Here is a 21,329-nt window from a genome sequence, read left to right as displayed (position 1 = left end):
AAAGGCGCGGGATTACAGGCTGAGCCACCGAGCCCGGCTGAGAGCTCAGTTTTATAGAGCGGCACTTGAGGGTCAGGGAGGTACAGTCACTTGTGCAAGGTCACCTGCTGAATTCAAACCCTCGTCTTCTGAATCCAAAGTCCCTGGTCCTAACTACTATACATGCTAGCCCTGAAGCTGGTATGTGAATAGCATGCTTGCGGCTGTGCCTGGATTCTGTTCCGGGGCCTGGGTGCCACTAGAAGGGCAGCTGCTCATGCCTGCCGGCTCTCTCCCTTGCTGCTGCCCTCTTATGGGGGGGGCATGACTTGCAAGATCTGAGTTGTGAGGCCTACCTGTTGTCGTGCACTGAGGAAAGAGTATCCTGATGTGGAGGATGCTAATGATATCCATCAACCAACCAATCAACCCCTGAGGAGGCAGGCAACCTGTCAAGTGGGATGGAAACTCAGGGCCCAGTCGTGGGGCCCCCAGCTGCTTGGATGGCACTGTGCAGGAGTCAGTCTCTGAGGCCGCTGTGTGGGCTACTTTGATGCCCTGGGGAAGATTCTGCTTAAGGCGGTGCTGTCTGTGTGGGTTGAGGTACAGAGAAAGATAAGGGAGGAGCATGTGGGCTTTTCTTATAACATGGAGACTGACATCCCACTAACCACTGACTTAAGGGGCAGGCTACTCCCTGGAGCAGAGAGGGGTCCCGACTGGGGGACTGCTGTGGAGCTGACTCCTCAGCTTTGCTGCCCTTTGCAGGGTAAAGTGCTCGTCGCAGCAGCTTGGGGCAGCCTGCTTGCTGCAGAGCTGGCTAGGGCCTCAGCCATCAGACTCATCGAAGACTGGGCTCCAGGACTATATAGTGGGTGAGCCTGAGGGGGCAAAACAGAAAGGCCGAGCATCCCAAAGAGCTCAGGTCCTCTCCCACTCATTCTCTTCCCCTTTAGCCAGCATTGTCTATGCCTCAGTGTCCTTAGTTGTCCCAGGGAAGAAAACCCTATTCTCTCCAACCAGATAGGCATGATGGGCAGATAGAGTAACTTTCTGGAGCAGGAGGTGCTGGACCAATGTCAGAGTCGCCAGCTGCAATCACCCCAGCCCCAGCCTCCACCCTCACAAGTCCTCTCTGACATTTACAGTCTTGTTTCATCCCTGTGCCCTCCAGGCTGCGCCCAGCTGTCCTCAGCAACCTCAAGCCTACATGGGTGACTCCCTTCTCTATCTCCCATGAGCAGCCAGCAGTCGGAACCCCAGTGTCCCCTTCAGTAGTTTCATGTACACTGATGTCATTGTCTCTGTGTGGCAGGAATCCTATGGGGGAGGGCCATCCCTGAGTCACCTCTGCATCAGGTCAGGGGAGGGTATCTAGGGGCCAAGGGGATGCTGCCCTTGGGACACTGAAGACAGAGCAACTGGCTCTTGAATGTAGCACTCACTGCCTCCTCACTCTGCCCCAGCAATACCAGCAATGCCTTGAGAAGCAGCTCAGGGCAGCAGTTCTCAGAGTCTTTCTCACCAAGCTGTCTTCTGACTTTTGCCCCCATAGATATCAGCATACAGTTCATGTCTGTGGCCTTAAGAAGGATCTGAGAAGCCTCCCTTATGGAGACCTGACTGAGGTGAGTAGTGCTGGGACCCCAAGTCCATGAAAGCTGCATGTAGCCCACTTGCCCAGGGCCAAAGGGCTAATGCTAGCAGGTCCCTGCTCCATGTCCAGATGCCCCAGAGGACAGAATGGTCACAGGATATGTGGGCAAAGTTCAGGTTCCACCCATCCTGAATTCCCCACTTGAGTCTCTACTTCCCGGACATCACAGTGGATGTGGCACCAAGCCCACAGGTATCTGTCACAGGGTGATCACTTCCTGGGGTTACTTCCAATCTGCCTGTCATCTCAGGAGAGGTTTCTAGTGGAAACTGCTTCCTTGCTTGAGGTCCAGCTCTGTCCCCCAGAGCAGGGGCCCAGGAGTGTTGCATGTGGCTGGCATCTCCAGGGCCCCTTCCTTCTTCAATGGCTCTGCCCAGGGTAGGAGTGTAGGGGTCACCTCCAAACAGTTCCTCTTAGGGTGCTGAACCTTCCATCACAAGTGACCCAGGGAGTCACCTTGACATCTTCCTGTGTCCCCATGCCTCTTATGCCCTCTGCATAGTCTTCCCCACCTTGCTTGGGAGCCCCAGAGGAGATTAGAAGGCCAAAGCTTTCTATGCTGGTTCTTTTCGTCTGCCTGTGTCAAGAACGTGACCCCTACAGTCTTCCCGGCCTGCATTCGAGACCTCCCGCACTACAGCCCTGGCCACCCTCCAGGCTTCTGCCTGTCACTACTTGCCCACCAAGTGTCCATGTACCTCCAAGCATCTAAGTCTGCTCCTGCTGTTGTCACTGCTCTTTGGGTTCTAGCCCCAAATTCATCTCCTGGAGCAAGGCTTTCCAGAGTCCCACAGTCTAAAGTGCTCAGTTTAGGCCTCTCAGTGGGCACTTGTTAAATTCTGGTTTGTGCCATTATTCTGTGTGTAATGAACTCCCCTGCTAGCCTGTGACTAAGACTTCTCTTCCCTCTCTTGCTCAGCTTCATGTATCCACTCCTGTACCCAGCTCGATGCCTGGCTGAATATATGGGGGTTCACTCTGGGTTTGGTTGGATAGAATCACCTGGGGTAAATAACTAGGCTTTTCATTCTTTGAGAAAATATTGCCTGAGCACCTGTTCTGTGCCCAGCATAGTGCTAGGTCTTAGAGATGTGGAGATGAACAAGCCAGGTGTGACTCCTTTTCACAGAGCTTCGAGCTGCCTTGTGGGGGATGGTTGCTCCACAGGTAGATGAGTAGAGAGCTCCCTTTTCCATCCCACCCCCCACCAGCTGCTTTCTGTCTCGTTCACTGCTCCATACTCCTAGAGCTTTCTGCTCAAATAATTCCCTTCGGTGTTAGGGGTCAAGATGTAGCCCCTCCCTGTAGGGCATACATTAGGGTGGGGGTACTAAGAGGCCGGCACCCTCCTTCAGCATAATGAAGAGCTTTGCCCACTAGACTTCCTGGGGCCAAAGAGGAGTGGAGCTCTCCCCTCACCATGTGGACATGACAATCAGTCTGTATGTCTTTCTCCTGGGTCCAGAGAAGCTTTCAGGAGCTCCTGTTCTCCAAGAACTGCAGGGTGACCAGATGATAGGTAGTTTCATTGTCCTTGTTCACAGATCGGGGAGCGGGGCCTCAACCTTTCTGGGGGGCAGAGGCAGAGGATCAGCCTGGCCCGTGCCATCTACTCCGACCGTCAGCTTTACCTGTTGGACGACCCCCTGTCTGCCGTGGACGCTCATGTGGGGAAGTACATCTTTGAGGAGTGCATTAAGAAGACACTCAGGGGGAAGACAGTCGTCCTGGTGACCCACCAGCTGCAGGTGATGAGACATGCTGGATCCAAGAGGTCACAGGATGGGTATGGTTCCCAATGCTCACAGTTTCCTCTTCTGCCTAAACATCCTCTCCTGTCTGAGACTGTTCTCACCTGGCCATGGTGGGGAGGGAGCAGGGGATGAAAGAGTTCTCCTGGCTCCCAGGAGCCCTGCCTGCTTCTCTCTGTACATGGACTCACTAGGGTCAAGAATTTACCCACCACAGGGTGAATTCTCCAGGCACAATTGAGTCCTGCCCATGAGGTCTGCCTGGGCACCCTTCCTCTGGTTCTGGGCTGCTGGTGGTGAGGAGATGGGGAGCCAGAGGAAACCATTCAGACCCCACCCTTCATCCAGCAGGGCTGTACAGGCCTGAGGCTGGGGTCACCTTGGCTGGGGTGACTGGAGGTGGCAGACCCCAGACATTATACCCCAGGGAAAAGGGCTGGAAGCCAAGACTTTGGGGCCAAGGCTAAGCCTCTGGGGAAGATCTCTCTGCTCAGGACCACTTTTCCAGGCTCGGAAGCATGAATCTTGCCAAAGTGACTGGGCTCGACCTGAGTGGGTTTATGGATTGGGCAGGGTGAGGATGGTCCTCACTGCATCGGTCCCACATAAGGGGTTCTGAAAGCCCAGTGGAAATCCAAGCTTCTCCTCCAACCTGAGACAAGCCAGATCTCCCACTCCCAGTCTCCCTCTTTCCTCTCCATAGTGAGTCTCCAGAGGCATAAAGGGGTTGGAGGATCCACAACTCTTGCCAGAGGAGAGCCACCACAGGACTGGCCTCCGTCGAGAGGCCCAGGGCAGCAGGAGTCTTGTCTGCTCTACTCTCCTGCCATCTGCCCGGAGCATGTTAAACAAGGGCCTGGTCTGGGGACAGGAGGCAGTTCTCATTGCCTTGAAGAATGAGAGGCTGTGGTGGAGAGGGAGGAGGCATGGCAGCAAATGAAGTTGCCATGGCTACAGGATGCTGCAGCCAGCATTTCAGGATTCTCTAGCAGTGGTCAGGAGGACCAGCCTGAAGGGGGCGATCGCCAAAGACCCAGAAAACCAAACTTTACCATGACCATGGTGCTGCCCTAGCCCCAGCTGACACTTGCCCGGGGCTAGAGTCCCAGCCCAGAATAAACTCCAAGCATCTGAATTGTGCACAGGGGGATTGTCTGGGTTTTCCCTGAATGGGCTATACCACCTCCAGCTAACATTAAGCTGGGTTGTGTGGACAAGAGCTCCAGGTTCCTCTTCTGGTCAGGAGTCGGTGGAGGAGAAGGTAGGATTTCTTGGACCCCCAACCAGGTGCTAAACGTGTTCATCACAGCTCTGTGTCAGGATTGTCCATCCCTGGAGACAATGGGCAGCAGGGAGGGCTGTCCTTCTGAGGGCTCTGGGCCTGTGAGGGGGACACCTTGTGACTGACGGATGTGAGTTAGAGCTGTTCCTCTAGGAGTCCTCACAGAAGGAAATCGTAGCCTCGGTTCTGGTCCAGTCTTTGAAACCCACCAACCAGCAGTACAACCTGAGGCAAGAAACCCTCTTTCCCCCAGACCTTAGTCTCCTCTAAGAATCTACCTTTTTCCTTCAATAGTCTGCTGATAAGGCTTCTGTGGTCTGTTCACTGCCTACTCCCATTTTCACCCCTCACTATTTCTCTGGATTCTTCTCCACTGACGCCCTTACTCATTCTGCTTCAGCCACACCGACCTCCTTGCTATTCTAATGTGTTTCCCCATCAAGGCCTCTGCCCTTTCTGCTCTCCCTATCTGAATCATTCTCTGAGGAGTCACGGGTATCTGACCCCTTTTTAAGGTCTTATGCTCAATTGTCACATCTTCAGTAAGCCCTACCTTGCCTTACCCTGTTGAAAATTGCAGCTTTCACCCAGCATTCTCTTCTCTCTTCCCTGTTTTATTGTTTTCTTTATCACTATAGGATGCACTCTTTATCTTTTTTTTTTTTTTTTTGAGTTGGAGTCTCATTCTGTCACCCAGGCTGGAGTTCAGGGGCCTGCTCATGGCCACCACAGCCTTGACCTGCTGAGCTTAGGTGATCCTTCTGCCTCAGCCTTCCAAGTAGCTGGAACTACAGGCATGTGCCACCACACCTAACTAATTTTTTGACTTATTGTAGAGATGAGGTCTCGCCAGATTGTCCAGGATGGTCTCGGATCCCTGAGCTCAGGCAATCCTCTTACTTGGCCTCCCAAAGTGCTGGGATTATAGGTGTGAGCCACCGTGCCCTGCTCTTTATCTTATTTATTTAGTTATTAGCTATTGTCTACCACCACTATAAAACATAAACCACTTGAGGACAGAAGCATTTGGTTTCACAGTTCACCTCTGTACCGTGAGTGCCTGACACATGGTAGGTGCTCAATAAGAGTTGTAGAATGGAAAAAAAAATCTGCCTTTCCCCAAGGTCATTTTATCTTACTTTTCCTGTGTTGGAAAATGGAGTCAGCCACCAGGTGGCACCGGACCTTGGTCTGGCTGTTCCTTGTCAGGAAGGAGAGCACTCTGCGTCTGGAACTGGAACCCTAGGGCTTTTCTAGAGAATTTCTCTGCTGCTTTTACTCTTGGGCCTGTAGGCTAAGCAGATGCTTCTGCCTAGTTGGACTGGGGATCACTCTTCTACTACCTGAAGAAACAACAAAAAGAGCCTGACATCCAACCCAGGTCACACTTGGTGAGAGTTTGCAGAGCAAAGTGGCTCAGATCCTTCTAGTATTTCTGAAGCCAACTGGGGGCTCTCTGGCCAGAGGGAGCTTCACCAGGAGCTTCTGGAGGTGGAATGTATGCCCTGGCATAGGCAGAAAAGGCTACAGGGCCTATGGGGCCTCAGTTTCCCCATCTGGAAAATTGGCTGATAATAAAGCTGCTTGCTTTCTTTATTGGATTGTAAGAGATGGAGAGGTAAGAGAGGAGATCAGGTCTGTGCAAATGTGAGATGTTATTTTCTGGGGAAAAAAAAACGACTCTGTTAGGACATGTCTCAAATGGATATTTAAAGCCAGTCTGTTCCTGCCTGGGCTGTCTGGGGAAGTAGACAGGGAGCTAGGCAGTTAGTCTGAGGGAAGCATAAAGACTGGAGCATCCAGGCTAGCAAAACTGTTATCATTTAGTCTTTGAGCAACAACCCCCACTTCCCCCAACAGGTGCACAGCGACCAAAATGTGTTTACTCTAATGTCTCTAGTCAGGAGCAGCAAGGGCTGATTTGACCTCGGACGGGTCCTGTAATATAGGAGAAGACTCTGGACCATACTGCAAAGGCTTCTTCAGGCTGAACCATCTCAGATCTCTCAGCATCTTGCCCACCTCTGGGGGCAGGGAGGGGCTTCCTTGATCCTACTGGGAGAGCTCTGGCTCAGTTCAAAATGAAAGGAAACCCCTCTTAACAGAACTCTTTGATCTCTGGAGTGATATGGAAATGAGAGGATTCAAATGAAGAAAACAGAAGTGCTTTGGGCAAAATGTAGGATGCCTGCATTAAATGTAGCTGTACTTTTATCATATAGATAAAGTTGGGAGTGTGGCTGCAGACTGCTCCATGGTCTGCTTCTCCTGTGCTGAATGGGGATAGTATAGAGGTTTTGTGATGCTATAACAGAGAAAGACCACTGCAAAGGTCACATTTCTCGTCTCTACCAGATCTTGGTCACGTGGTTGTCACTTTCATTTTACAAATCTCCACGATCAGATTTCTTAGGAGGGCATTAAAGGAGCAGTAAGTAGCAAAGGAAGGTGGGATGTACTTCATGGTGACAGCTAAAGACTGACTTTGGCACTCATGAGACTTGGGTAAATCCATGGTTCTCAGCTGGCGACCATTTTGCCCCCGGAGGGCAATGTCTGGAGACATTTTTACTTGTCATAACTAGGGAAGCGGGTACTGATGGGATCTGGTGGGTAGGGGCCAGGAAGGTTGTTAGTGGGGGGACCCTAATGTCAATAGAGCTAAGGTTGAGAACTTCTGTCCTAGGTGATGGATGGGTGGGAGTTTGGCATGGGCTCTTCCTCCTCTTACCAGAAGTTCGTAGATCACTTCACTCTCTCTGCAGTTCTTGGAATCTTGTGATGAAGTCATTCTGTTAGAAGATGGAGAAATTTGCGAAAAAGGAACCCATAAGGAGTTAATGAAGGAGAGAGGGCACTATGCAAAACTGGTTCACAACCTCCGAGGGTTGCAATTCAAGGTAGATCAGATGCCCCTGGGTGGGAGGGGCTGAGAGCCATCCCTCATGATTTCCAGCCTGGAAAGTTTCTGTCATTCAGCTTTCAGAGGAATTTCCTCTTGTCTCCAGGATCCTGAACACATTTACAATGCAGCAATGGAGGAAGCCCTGAAGGAGAGCCCTGCGGAGAGAGATGAAGATGCTGGTACAAACAGAGTTAGAACCCACCTCTCCTACTGCCCTTGGCTTACGAATGCACACAGATTTCTCTGTATTTCTCATCCTAGTTTTGGCTCCAGGAAATGAGAAAGATGAAGGAAAAGAATCTGAAACAGACTTAGACTCTGTAGACACTAAAGGTATTTACTGCACATTCCCTTGGTCGTATACTCTTAATCATTTGTTGGGCATCTACCATTCAGGATGGAGAAGTGTAGGCTCAGTGCATGGCATTTGGGGCAGCTAAGATTGTGTGGTCTCCTGCAGTGGAAACCTTGGGGTTCATCTGCCTAGGTCCAAGTTTTGGCTCCACCACATCCTTTAGGTTCGTGACTTTTTTTTTGAGTTGGGATCTCACTCTGTTGCCCAGGCTGGAGTGCAGTGGCATGATCACAGCTCACTGCAAGCCCTGACCTCCTTGGCTCATGTGATCCTTCCACCTCAGCTTCCTGAATAATTGGAACTATGGGTGTACACCACCATGCCCAGCTAGTTTTTATATTTTTTTGTAGAGATAGGGTCTTGCTATGTTGCCTAGTCTGGGCTAAAACTTCTGGGTTCAAGCAATCCTCCTGCCTTGGCCTCCCAAATTGCTGGGATTACAGGTGTGAACCACTGAGTCCGGCCAGTTTTGTGACCTTGAACACTCTGCATCTTGGTTTCCTAATCCATAAGATGGGAAAATGATAGTACAGCCCCCATAAGTTCTTGTAAAGATTAAATGAGAACAAGTACATCAAGCAATTAGCACAGCATCTGACACATAGTAACTCTCAATAGCTATTATTAGTTGGAGAGATCAAAGCAATGCACAGAGATTAATTAGCAGCAACAGCAAACACGAGAGCTATTTCTCTCTCTCTATGGGGAGCATTGAGAAAAGATTGAGAGGCAGTGAGGGGACTGAGGGGGAATAAGTTTATTCATTCCTTCAACAAATGAGGACTAAGCACTGTACTATGTGCCAGGTACTAAGCTAGGCTGGGGAGAGAGAAAATAAGTCCTGTATTCTTAGGACCTTATGATCTGGTGGGAGATCACAGGGAGATGGATAATCATGGGAAGCAAGCAGGAGTAATGGGGAGTTGGGGTGGGAGGAACCAGCAAGTCAGGGAGGGCTTCACAGAGAGAGTGACCTGTGGACTGGTCCTGTAAGGATGTGTAGGAGTTTGCTGGGGACACTATGGTGAGAAGGTGGAGGAGGGTGGAAGGTTTGAGGTTGATGCCAGGAGGAGATGCCAAGAGGACAGGGAGGAAGTGAGGGTAGCCTGGAGAGGGCCAGGCTGATCAGGCCACCTCTCCTCCTCCTTGGACACTGCTGCCTTCCAATTCTTTGTCTATTCTACATCCCCGGAGTACCTATTCGGTGCCCTGATGTGAAGGGGTCAGGATTCCTCAAAGTGCACATAGCAAGGTGACTTTCCAAGTTAGAGTTTTGTTCCTCATTAAGGCATAGCTTAAAAAAAAAACAAACTTAGCACATTTCATCAAATCTAAGACGCCTTGCATTTTTTAAGACCATCATCATTTTTACCTACCACTTGAAAAGAAAAAAATCTTTGCCAATTAAACGATATGACATACTATCAAATGGAAAGCACATCCAGATTTCAGAGATGTTAAAGTGTGGAAAGAAATGGGAGTCTTTGAAGTAATGAAATTTGGCACCATTAATGGTGCTTGTGACAAATGCATGTGCCTTTGAAAAGACAACATATTTTTACTGTTCCGGAGGCTCCCTAGGCTGAAGTGAAGGGCCCAGACATCTCTTCCGTACTTTTCAGAAAAAGTGCCAGGCTGCCTAGGATTTGAGGTCCTGTAGAGGGAGTAATCCCTGCTTCTCATTTCCTCACCACCTATCCTTTTTTGGAAGGAAAGTGGAATTGTGAAATTTCACTTTGAGAGAGACCCAGTCCTTGTGGATAAATAACTGGGCTGTTCAGTGCTCTGGAAGCTATAGGCAGGGCAGCCCTGCCCACCTGCCTGGCACCAGTGTCTTCTAAAGCACAGCAGAGGCAAAAGTGAGCACCAGCAGCACTCCTGAGGATGGTGGGCTGCAAGGGACTTGACCGCTTGCTTTGTGCTCCAGGCCTCCGTTCATTGGGCTCTGCCTGCACGCTGAGGCGTCTCCCTCATTTTGCAGTCTCAGAGGGAGACACAATGAGCTAAAGTCAGGCTGAACGTTTTCAAAGGAGTGCGCTGGTTCCCAGGCAGAGAGTATAATGGTGGCTCTATCCAGCGAGGCGCCTTTGAGGTGTGAAAGCCTTCCCTGTCAGGGCAGGATGCAGAGAGGCTGTGTGTGGGCTGCCCCCTCTTCTAACTCTATTCATCTCTGTTTATGAAAGCTAAGTATGGTTTATGATTCTGCTTTGAAGTTGACATTTTCATGCTTCTCCATGGAGGACAGGGAAGAGACAGGCATTCAGTGCTTGCTGCTGGGGGCTGCTTCAGCATTTCTGCTCCTCTGAATGTTTCCACAAGGACTAACAGTCGTGTCCTCTTTTCCTCTGGGGCATGGAGAGGTCATGGGACAGACATGGAGGGAATCTGATGTCCATGCAGCTGCCAACCTAGGAAGATACCCTGGTTTTTCTTCTGCATGGTGTGAGCACTGAGAAGATAGGAACTGCCTTTCTCATTCGCCCTGTGGTAAATGCGGGTGCTTTTACCACCTCAGCGCAGGCAGCCGACTCCCAACTGTCATCTCTGCATTCCTTTGCCTGGGGCTGCCAGCTACTGAGGGGGCCCTCACCCCATAGTCCATAGAAGCTGGTATAGAAAAATCCCAGATCCCACTCATCATATGGAAAAACCCTGAGGTGTATGTCTACACTGGCTGTGGGATTTCTCTACATGGGATTAAGCTCCAGCCACCCACAATGGTTGCTGGCTTGGTGATACCCCTTTTTCTTTAACTTTATTTTTGTTTATTTATATCTTTAGAGACGAGGTCTTGCCCAGACTAGAGTACAGTAGTATAATCATAGCTCACTGTAACCTGGTATTCCTGAGCTCAAGCAGTCCTCCTATCTCAGCCTCCCAATAGCTGGGACTGCAAGTGTCCACCATTATGCCTGGCTAATTTTATTTTTCTGTAGAGATGGGGTCTCAACTATGTTGCCCAGGCTGATCTCAAACTACTGGTCTCAAGCTATCCTCCCACCTTAGCTTCCCCTTTGTTGAGATTACGGGCATGAGCCACCACACTCAGTGGTGATATGTCTTCTGTTGTTACCTTCCCTTCCCTACTCCTTTTATCTCCCCAGTAAACTACATGTATTCCTATCCTCTTCTCGAGTGCTGCTTCCTCTGTATTCCCAGGACCGAGCACATAGTATGTGCTTAATAAATATCTCTCAAAAGACCTAAAGTCTATTTCACAGGGATGTAGTGAAGATCAAATCGAGTAAATAAGTAAAGGTGTGTTGGAAATTTGAAAGCATGGGACAAGTGGAAGGATGGTCATAGCGCCCTCAGTCGTGGTGTGGCGTGTGCAAAAGGGTATGCCTGCCTTGGAGGACCCCTGCCCAGCAGTCAGTGCCATGGCACTTGTGTGTTTGTGTTTGTCTCCTTAGTTCCTGTGCACCAGCTCGTCCAGACTGAATCCTCCCGGGAAGGAACCGTGACCTGGAAAACATATCACACATATATTAAGGCTTCTGGAGGTTCAGTATAAAACAATGGGTTCCTTGATTTAATTTGCATTTTAAAAATCCTATCTTAAACTGTTCACGTTTTATGATTTCTTTAACAATTACTCTCTTTATGCTAGGGCCATTTATCAATGCTTTTATTTTTTTCTCCCCTCTAAAAACTCAAGTCTGATAATACAGCCTTTTAAATGGAATCATTCTTTATCTCCATTAAAGCTGCCAGACTCTGTTTTATTGAAGCGGAGTGAGCAGCGGCATGAACCAGCAATGGTGCTTCTGTGCTGGCTCACCCCAGCCGCTGAGCTCAACAGCGGTCAGTTCACTGCCTGCCTTCTCCACAAGAGTCCCATCTTGGTGGGGTAAACTTACCTGTCATTTCATTTCCTGTCTCTCCCCCAGCAAGACTGGGTTTTCTTGTTTTTTTTTAATTTATATTTTATTTTTATTTTTTTGAGTTGGAGTCTCACTCCGTTGCCCAAGCTGGAGTACAGTGGCACACTCATGGCCACCCCAGCGTCGACCTGCCAGGTCCCAGCGATTCTTCCACCTCAGCCCTCCAAGTAGCCAGAACTACAGGCATGCACTACCATGCCCTGCTAATTTTTGATTTATTGTAGAGACAAGGTCTCACCAGGTTGCCAGGGCTGGTCTCGAACCCATGGGCTCAGGCAGTCCACTCACCTCAGCCTCCCAATGTGCTGGGATTACAGGCTGAGCCACTGAGTCCAGCCTCTTGGTTTGTTTTTAAAGAGTACCAAGCCACTTCTGTTAAAATGCACATTGATGGTTTTTCCAGTATGTTCACAATGTGGACCCATTTTCCAACCAGGTGGAACAGGTGTCCGCATGGCTCAGGGGCCCGACACCCAGATATGTCGCACCAGCCCAGAAGGAGGTTCCCGGGTGGGGGCTTTATCCTACAAATTTTGGATTTCCCTCAGAGTTGAGCTCTGAGGAGGGCCAGCCTGCTGCTGTGATCTCACACTGGCTGCCCCCTCGGACGTGCTCCTCCTCTTGCAGGGTACCTGCTTTCTCTCTTCACAGTGTCCCTCTTCCTCCTGATGATTGGCAGCTCTGCCTTCAGTAACTGGTGGCTGGGTCTCTGGTTGGACAACGGCTCACAGGTGAGTTTCCCTTTGGCCCTGAAGGTGTTGAGTCTATCTTGGAGCAAAACTGTTGCTGGTGGAGAGTGGAATGCACCCAGCACCACACCATCAGCTCATATGCATCCCCTGGCCCTTTCAAGAAGTAGAGGTCAGCTGCTTACAACATGTGGCTCCAACCCCTGCAATCCCCTTCAGTTTCTCAAGACAAGCAGGGCATCTGTATTTTGATGTGCCACATTCAGTTTGAAAAGGTTGACTCAGAAAGACACATGCCACAGCATGCAAGTGTATAACATGGTGAGGACAGGTGTGTAGCCTCTCATAAGCTTTCCCCAAGAAAGCCTGACATAGATTTGTGTCTTCCTGCCTCTACAGAGAAACTGGCATCTTTTCGTGGACACTTCCAGTGCCAGAATGTCATGTGTGGCTCTGTTCCTCAAAGTTGCCTCTACAGGGGTGGGACGGGCAAGTGTCAGACTCAGGCCCTGCAAATGCCACGGGGCCACTGGGGGCCTTTCTCCACAGGGCCCTTCCCGGGAAGAACTGATAAGTTTGCGTTCCCTCAAGCTTGCTGGAAGCGCTCCTAGCTTTTAGTCAATGGTTTCAAAGCTTTTCTGGAGCCCTGGAGAATGCTGGGGGGTCCCTACCCATCCTCCAAGATTATGTTTTGGTACAGTTCTGTTGCTATGATGACCAAAGTGAGGAGACACTGGGGAGACTTGGACCAGGAAGAAGCTTTTTGGGTGCAGCTCCCTGAGGCCATTCCCAAGGGGTGGACTGATGGTGGGCTGCTCCATGCTGAAATGGAGAGTCTTCCCTGGAGGAGATATGTTCTCCCAGAACCTCACTTACTCAGGAAGAGCCCTTTCTTTGGAGAGCCTGAGGCTTTGGGTCAGGGCGGAGGCCTCTCTTAGACTTGGTGCCTCCCCAACCAGTTGCCATTGGCCACCTGAACATGCAGCAGTGGTGGCAGACCCATGGATTTGCCCCTTGCCCCTCCCCCACTGTGGGCACAACCTAAGGCACAGGCGTGCCTCCTTTTCAAGCTGGGCCTTTTGGGCCTTTCATCTGTTAACTCCCTGAGGTGCTTTTATTTTTATGCATGTTCATCCATCAGCCACCTCTGGTTTACATTTCTGCTATTACTGTAATCCGCAAAATGGCATTTAGAAGAAAGATGCTTGTTTGCTCCCCAAAGGCAGCCTTGACTTTTAGCATACAGCCTAGAGAAAAATGAAACTGCCAATTTTTTAGGAGGAGGAGATGGCCTCTTCCCAGAAATGCTGGCAAAATCGTGTTTTCTCACTGGGCAGGATGGAGCCACAGTTGATTTGAATCCTCCCAGAGCCTCTTGTGTTCACCTGGCTCCTGCCTCCCCACCAGGGCCTCTCCAGGGCAGTATATCAGTGCTCTTCCAGTTGCTTCTTGGGAAGAGGAAAAGGAAGGGACTGTGGAGCTGGTCCCTGTACAGAGAAGCCCCCTGGGTTTCCCTGAGGACCTGGTGGCTGCTGTCAGGCTGCTCAGCACGTTGGAGGCAGTCTCTGATTCTCTGGTCTGGGCTACCTGAGGGTTGGATTTCCTGTTTGCTTCTGGGATCTTCCAAGCCCAGCACCACTTCTGGTCTCCTGAGGCACAGTTAGCTTCTGGAATGGCTGCCCCGTGCCTGCCTGGTGTCTGCTTTGTTTTTCCCACTGACTGCAAAGCTCATAAGTCAGGTGCCACTTGGGGTCATGACTGCAAGGAGGAAGAACATGCAAAGCTCAAAGGGGACTGACTTGATTTTACCCATTCAACTCATTCTTAGCAATTATGCTCTTCTTTTTAGTTTCTTCCATCTGGAAAGATCCTCTGGAAGATTTCCATTCTCCTGACAGTTTACCAATTCTTACTGGTTCTCTTGTTTTTCTCCAAAGATGACCTGTGGGTCCCAGGGCAACAAGACCATGTGTGAGATGGGTGTGGTCCTGGCAGACACCGAGCAACATGTCTACCAGTGGGTGTATGCAGCAAGCATGTTGTCTGTGCTGGTGTTTGGCATCACCAAAGGCTTCACTTTTACCAAGACCACTCTCATGGCATCCTCCTCGCTGCACGACAGAGTGTTTTACAAGGTACGGCCACCAGGGGCTGCATCCTGTTATTCAGTCAATAAGGTTTATTGAGCACCTGCTGGGGACAGACACAGCCCACATGGAGCCTGCAGTCTTGTCTGAGAAGAGTCTCTCAAATAGCTAATTACCAACTGTGAGGAGCAAACTCCAGAGAGCTATGGGGTATATCACCAGCCCTTCAGCAGGGCTGGAGATGGAGGTGGGGGAAGCCCCTCTGGAGCAGAGATGAGTAGGCCAAGAAAGCCCGGAGTGCAACAAGGTCCTGGAGGAGTACTTCTGGTTCCTTCCTCATTCCACTTCTGCAGTGGCCAGAACATGTGGGTGGCACTGCACTTTGGGGGTAAGGAGACAGAGTGGAACTTGTCCTTCTGTTGCCCAAGGGTATACAATTCCTCCCTCCTCCAAAGGCACCAGCCCCTCCCACCCCAGGCTGCATCCAGATTTAGAGAGAAAACCTGACCTGCAGGGGTTCTCTTGGGACCTCCACACAGAGGCCATATCTCTCCCACATTCACTCTCATTCATTATGGCCACACAAGTGGGGCGCATCCTCCCTTTCCCAAGGTCTCTGGACACATTGTGTTGTGCCCTGTGAAAAGGCAGGTCCTGTGTTTATGATTCCAGCCCCAGTGGAGCAGCCTGGGCTTTCTAAACATACACCTTGATGCTGTTTGGCACTCTGCTTTTATTCACAGATCCTGAAGAGCCCAATGAGCTTCTTTGACACGACTCCCACTGGCAGGCTAATGAACCGCTTTTCCAAAGATATGGACGAGCTGGACATGAGGCTGCCATTTCATGCAGAGAACTTTCTGCAGCAGTTTTTTATGGTGGTGTTTATTCTCGTGATACTGGCTGCTGTGTTTCCTGCTATCCTTTTCATCCTGGCTGGCCTTGCTGTAGGCTTCTTCATCCTTTTACGGTAGGTCTATGCACTATTTAAGAAGGAGAAAGCAGCACATACAGTTAACTATGCATGATGACCAGTACTGGGTGATGTTGAGCATTGAGCACTTGCTGCCTTCTCTGATGGTACACCACATTGATTTTTGGCACTTGCTAAATGCCAGGTGCACTGCTAAGTGCTTTGCATACATCTGGCATTTTAGCCTCAGACCAACCTGAGAGGTAGACATTACTAGGAGGTTAAGGCACCAGTCCCAGGCCAGGAAGCCAGTAACCGTGATTGCCATCTGCCTGCTGACATGCCCTTAGCCATGGGGCTCTGTCCTGCCTGCTGCTGGAGAAGGGAAAGGAGACCAATCCTCAGTCACTCTGAGTTTTGAGAGACAGCCCCCACCCTAACCACTGATGAAGAAGACAAAGACCTCAGACAGCTTTGCACTGGGGTTTCCTGCTGCCACTGCGCACACCCACACTGGGGAAAAGCAGGGGGCAGCAATGATCCTAGGAAATCAGACGCCCCACCCATCTAGTCCTGGAGTAAGCTGAGGGCAAAGGGCTGCAAATCAGAAAAATTGCATTAGAGCCCCAGCTCTTGCTGCAAAACTAGCTGGAGAACTTGGGAGAAGTCAGAGAAATCCTGCAAGCCTCAGTTTCCTCTCTCTGAAATGGTAATCATTAAAACATGTGCCTCTCACCTGTCTTAGAGGGCTCGTTGTGAGAATCAAATGAGACTACATGGCCAATTACTTGTAAATTAAAAATGGAGTAAAATATTATACAAGAATTTCCATAAACAGCAAAAACTAAAAGTAATCATTTTTCATGCTCTTAGATGTACCCAGCCCTGGGCTGGACATTGAGGAGCTTAAAGAGAATCCCTAAATTATAAAATATTTAGCCCACAAGCCCTGGGCCTGCCTCCAGAGGGTTGTTTGTTTTCACTCAGGGTTACCACACTCAGCTCTGAGTTTTAAAAATACTGCTTTGGCCACAGTGTGGAGGATAAGCTGAACTGTAGGAAGGTCAGGGCAGGCTGCAAGGTGGGGGTCTCCTGGAATGTATAGTCTGTATAAGGGTTGGTGAGGACTAGACATGGGCAACAGCAGTGGGAACAGAAAAGAGGAGTAGATTTCAGAGCCATCTCTAGGTCGTGTCATCAGGGCTTCAGGACTTTTCTTCATGGGAGAGGACAAGGATGACTCCCAGGTGGGGAGTGGTGTGTAGAGAGAAACAGGTGATATGGAAGGAGAAGCAGTTTGGGTAATCAAGGGTATAAATTTGATTTTGGATATATCAAGTTTGTTCATCAAGTCCCCAATGGTGTCAGTGGACAATGGCAGATGTGGGTGCAGGGATGCCCTGGGACAGGAGAGCTGGAACTGGCGTCTGTGTGGGGAACTCCTGCTTCTTGCTATAAGAGCAAGACAGACCAGAGTTGGTCCTGACTGAGTTATCCAGATGTATCCGGCTAACTCACTTGAGCTCTGAACTGATGAGTCTCCCTTCTTGCTGGCCTGGGTTAATGTCAGCTGGGAGTCTGGAGGCCTGACTACATTCTCTCACATGGGCCAGCCAGCTAACCTGACACCAGAGGTTCCTGCGCTCCTTCTCCTCAGGGCTGCCAGAACTTCCAGGAAGGGAAGCAGCATCCTTTGGTGGGTTCAGGTTCAAAGTCAGCTGCTGAGGTTATACTGATGTTCATTCAAAATTACTTTTGCAAATGCCTTTAGAAGGCCACATGTTGGCAGTTGACACATGAGTTTTCTTCTAGAGGTAGAAAAGATCACTTTTTCTCTGGCTGGGTACCAAAAAGTGGTTGGCCTATATTCAGGGGCTGTGCTATATGAGAAATTCTGGTCTTTGAAGATTAGAATCCCATCTTATGCAGTGAGCCATTCCTGCTGTGAGGAGTACTTCGAACTGACGCCAAATGAAGGAACAGCCAACTCACATTTCTCACATCCCCTGCCTCCCACAACCAGGATGGGCACCCCTGGGGAAGAATAGAAGGCCTGTTCTTATTTCCCAGTCAGATGGCATGTCTCCTACTGAAACGTGGTCTTGAGTGAATAGTCAGAGCTGCATGTGTCAGGGCGAGCTGCTGAGACCCCATTTCATGGCCCTCTCGATTTTCTTACAGCATTTTCCATAGAGGAGTCCAGGAGCTCAAGAAGGTGGAGAACATCAGCCGATCACCCTGGTTTTCCCACATCACCTCCTCTGTGCAGGGCCTGGGCATCATTCACGCCTATGACAAGAAGGAGGACTGCATTCACACGTGAGTCCTGTGCGGGGCTATGTGTGACACTGAGTGGGAGGGCATGGGAACAAATGGCCGCTCTGGCTCTGAGAAGGTAGTCTGAGTCGTGGGGGACTGACCACAGATGAAGAGCTGGCACAATCGGGGAGGACCACTCTAAGACACTTGGCCTCTCTTCTAGCATCTGGGGCCCCAAAAGATGTAAATGAGGGAGCTCATTCAATGACAGCCTCAGTATGTGCCTTTTTGTGTTTTATTTTTCATTCTAAAAGTAAAAATGTGTTCAATTCAGAAAAAATAGGGCAAAACAGAAAAAAGGAGGAAAAAAATCTCTCATAGGCCCCAACCCCAATCTTACTGATATTTTCATATATTTCCTTCAGTCTTTTCTTTTTTTCAATTCATGGGGTTTTCTTCTTCTTAAGTGTTTATAATAATCTAAAAAAATTACTTAAACTTTTTATATAGGATATTTCATGCTATTACATGTTCTTTGTAAAAATAATTTTTAAAGATCACATTTCACGTCACTTAGTGTGTTCTTTTTAAAATGTGGGGACTAGATTCATAAATTCCTCTGAAGTCTTCCATCTTCAAACTTCTAAAATATGGTATAAAATGTATTAATCACAGTAGGCTTACTGCAGTGACAAATAAACCCAAATCTTTGGGACTCCACACGTGAGAATCCATGGGGCAGAGGTAGGGGATTCTGTTTCTTATTCAGGCACAGTCTCTTTCTGTCCCTGTTTTTAGCTGGAAGACAGGGAGAGAGGGCATGATGGAGGACCCATGGGAAACTTTTATGGTTCAACCCTAGCAAAGAGTCTCAACATTTCTGCTCATTCATTAGCCAGATTTCTGTCACATGGGCTTATCTAACTGCAAGAGAGGCTGGGAAACGTAGTCCAGCTGTGTCCACAGGAGTAAAGAAAATGGAGTTTGGTGGATCTAAAGCAGTCTCTCCCACATATATGTTCTCCTTTCCTATCTTTTCCTTCCTTAAAAAGCTAAATTCACACCTCGGTGTTTGCATCTAATTCTTTCTCTCACCCTCCCCCAACTCTGCCTCCCTGGATCTCAATGTAGACTTGACAATACAACTTGTCTTTAGTTCAGTGAGCAGCTAGTCCTGTTCTGAGTTTGACCTGAGCATCATTGGGCAAGAGTTTCAGAATACACACAGACCCTTCTAATGTCCCGGTCACGAGGAACGCCCACAGAACCATTCATCTACTCACCTGCGACAAATGAAACAGATTCAAGCTTTGTCTTCCTGAAGATTCTTCTCCAAGACTTCCAAGAGAATCCCATAGGCAGCTTAGCATGATTGATGGAGTTTCCTCTCTATTAATATTTTCTTTCCAGAGGGCTTGGGCTTCTGATGTGTATTACTTTTGCCAACAGACAAAAATGTATTAAAAATAAAAAAGGCTTGGGGTCAAATTCCAATTTGATCTCTGCTAGGGATTTTGTTTCTGTGCAGTCTAACCAACCATACAATAAGATCACAGATGACTTCTATGTCACTTAATGTCAGTTGAATTTGTAGGATATATAGCTACATGGTAAAAACAACATGGTGTTTGGAAGTATATTTTGACTAGGCTCTGGGGAAAATAAATTAGAGTGGAAACAAAAAGGAGGCAAGGGTAGCAGAACCCAGGATGGTTGGCCAGAGGTGCTTCCAGAAAGAATCCTCGGAGGACTTTGCGGACAGGGTGGAGCTGCAATGCCTGAGGACAATCAGGACTGTACCAAAGGAGGAATTGTAAGTCCTTAGGGGTTTAAGCATTGAAACGTTTTCAACTTTTTCCCAATAGTTTCTGCCAGCTGTTCTACTGAAGTCCCTCTTCCCACCAGGTCAGGGAAGCCTCAGTGGCAATTGAATCTGATGTCTCCTTTGGTTAATGGCTAGTTCAATCCCGTTAAAATATCAGTTTTGAATATATTCAAGTCACAGCTTTCTTTCCCCTAGAGGTTTGGTGTGGCAAGGCTGAGCTGTGTGTTTGTGTGTCTGCCAGAGGTGGCAGGCTTGCAGTTAGGAAGTACCCAGTATATTCTCCCATTTCTCTGTTTCTCTGATGCTGGTGCAGGGAGAGGAAAGGACACATCCTCAGGCAACTGCTGCCTCTGGGCCTCTGTCTCCTTTCTACTGCTTCAGTGTGCTGTGAAGATGTAGAATGGCAGGGAACAGGCCCCAAAAGGGCCCAATCCCAAGCAGCTCTAAAGGCACTGCCGCATCAGTAAGATTTGCTGGTCTTCCAGTGAATTCTGTCTGGTGGCCCTCACAACGTGTTCCTCTGATGTGGGTACCTCTTTGTCTCATGTTGAGGAGCCTCGAATCAAGACTGCAGCCCCAAATGTCATCTTCTCTCTGCTCTCAACTTTGGGAACTGACGAACTGGCTGAATCTGCCTCCCATACATCTGGGGAATGAGGAACTCCAGGTCTGGGTAGTGCCCCATCCTCTGGCTGCATGGCCTCTTTGTCACTCTACTCTGTGCTCCTTTCTCCTCAGCAAGCCCTTTAGCTCAGTGGACATGCCGCAGAATACAAAATGTCAACTTTCTCTCCTTGAGGATTCCCAGTTTTATAAGCAATTACCTTGTATCATCTTTCTCTGATTGGGGGAGGGGAACCAGTTCCTTCCCTCCTCTGTAGTCACAAATATTGACACTCCCCAAAGATGACCTCCTCCACAAACCGCCCCCACCATTTTTATAGAACCAGGAGGTCAGTTGTCAATTCCACAAGGCATTTGATGGGTAGCCAACTCCAATATAGGGATCCTTTTGAATTAGAATGTGCTAGAACTCAGTACCTTTTCTTCTCAGCTGTGGGTTCCAGTTGCCAGTTTGGGAAAGACATAAAGAGCCCACTTAGCACCATACTCTACTACCACAGGGGATTTCTGAAAATATGTGCAAGGCAAAGATGTTTATGGTGGCAGATTTTAAGAGCACATGTATATGTTCATTTTTGGTGGCGTTTACTATGTAAGACTGCATTCCCTTGCTTTATTTCTCCAGTAGCCCTATCCATAAGTCTTTGGAAGCACAATCTGATCTCTTGTCTTGCCTTATTTTCTTAATTTTAGGTTTAAGATGCTAAATGACGAAAACTCCAGCCACCTGTTGTACTTCAACTGTGCTCTCAGGTGGTTTGCTCTAAGAATGGATGTCCTCATGAATATCGTCACCTTCATTGTGGCCTTACTGGTGACCTTGAGTTTCTTCTCAATTAGTGCTTCATCCAAAGGCCTGTCATTGTCTTACATCATCCAGGTAACAGCTGGTGCAAGGTTGGGCTGGGTCCGGAGGCTCTGGCATAGAATATATCAAGAAGGATGCTTTTGGATGGACATAACAAAATAAAAAATTAATGGTTTAAACAATAAAGTGGGTCACACCATTAAAAAGCGGGGTGGTTGTGTAGACTTCAGGCACAGCTGGATCATGGCTCTTGGCTTTGCCCACCCTTTTTGATGACTTTCCTCATAGTTGTGCACTGGTGACCAGCAGCC

At 49.0% G+C, this 21,329-nt stretch overlaps 1 protein-coding gene across 1 annotated transcript in view; it reads left to right on the top strand.

The window, feature by feature from the left end:
- Positions 1-21,329, top strand: part of ABCC12 (ATP binding cassette subfamily C member 12) — a 57,769-nt gene that overhangs the window by 25,280 nt on the left and 11,160 nt on the right. Inside the window, exons 12-22 of the mRNA XM_021717322.1 lie at positions 1,535-1,607; positions 3,181-3,384; positions 7,435-7,569; positions 7,678-7,754; positions 7,828-7,907; positions 11,343-11,432; positions 12,441-12,544; positions 14,440-14,637; positions 15,333-15,559; positions 17,684-17,821; positions 20,934-21,090. Coding sequence (XP_021572997.1) covers positions 1,535-1,607; positions 3,181-3,384; positions 7,435-7,569; positions 7,678-7,754; positions 7,828-7,907; positions 11,343-11,432; positions 12,441-12,544; positions 14,440-14,637; positions 15,333-15,559; positions 17,684-17,821; positions 20,934-21,090 — 1,483 coding nt within the window. The remainder of the gene's footprint in view (positions 1-1,534; positions 1,608-3,180; positions 3,385-7,434; positions 7,570-7,677; positions 7,755-7,827; positions 7,908-11,342; positions 11,433-12,440; positions 12,545-14,439; positions 14,638-15,332; positions 15,560-17,683; positions 17,822-20,933; positions 21,091-21,329) is intronic.

The sequence above is a fragment of the Carlito syrichta genome, unplaced genomic scaffold, assembly GCF_000164805.1.
Source record: "Carlito syrichta isolate Samal-C Ts95f unplaced genomic scaffold, Tarsius_syrichta-2.0.1 Scaffold309650, whole genome shotgun sequence".
NCBI classification, from domain to species: Eukaryota; Metazoa; Chordata; class Mammalia; order Primates; family Tarsiidae; genus Carlito; species Carlito syrichta.
The sequence above is the reverse complement of the archived record's forward strand: the minus strand, read 5'-3'. Positions and strand labels throughout refer to the sequence as shown.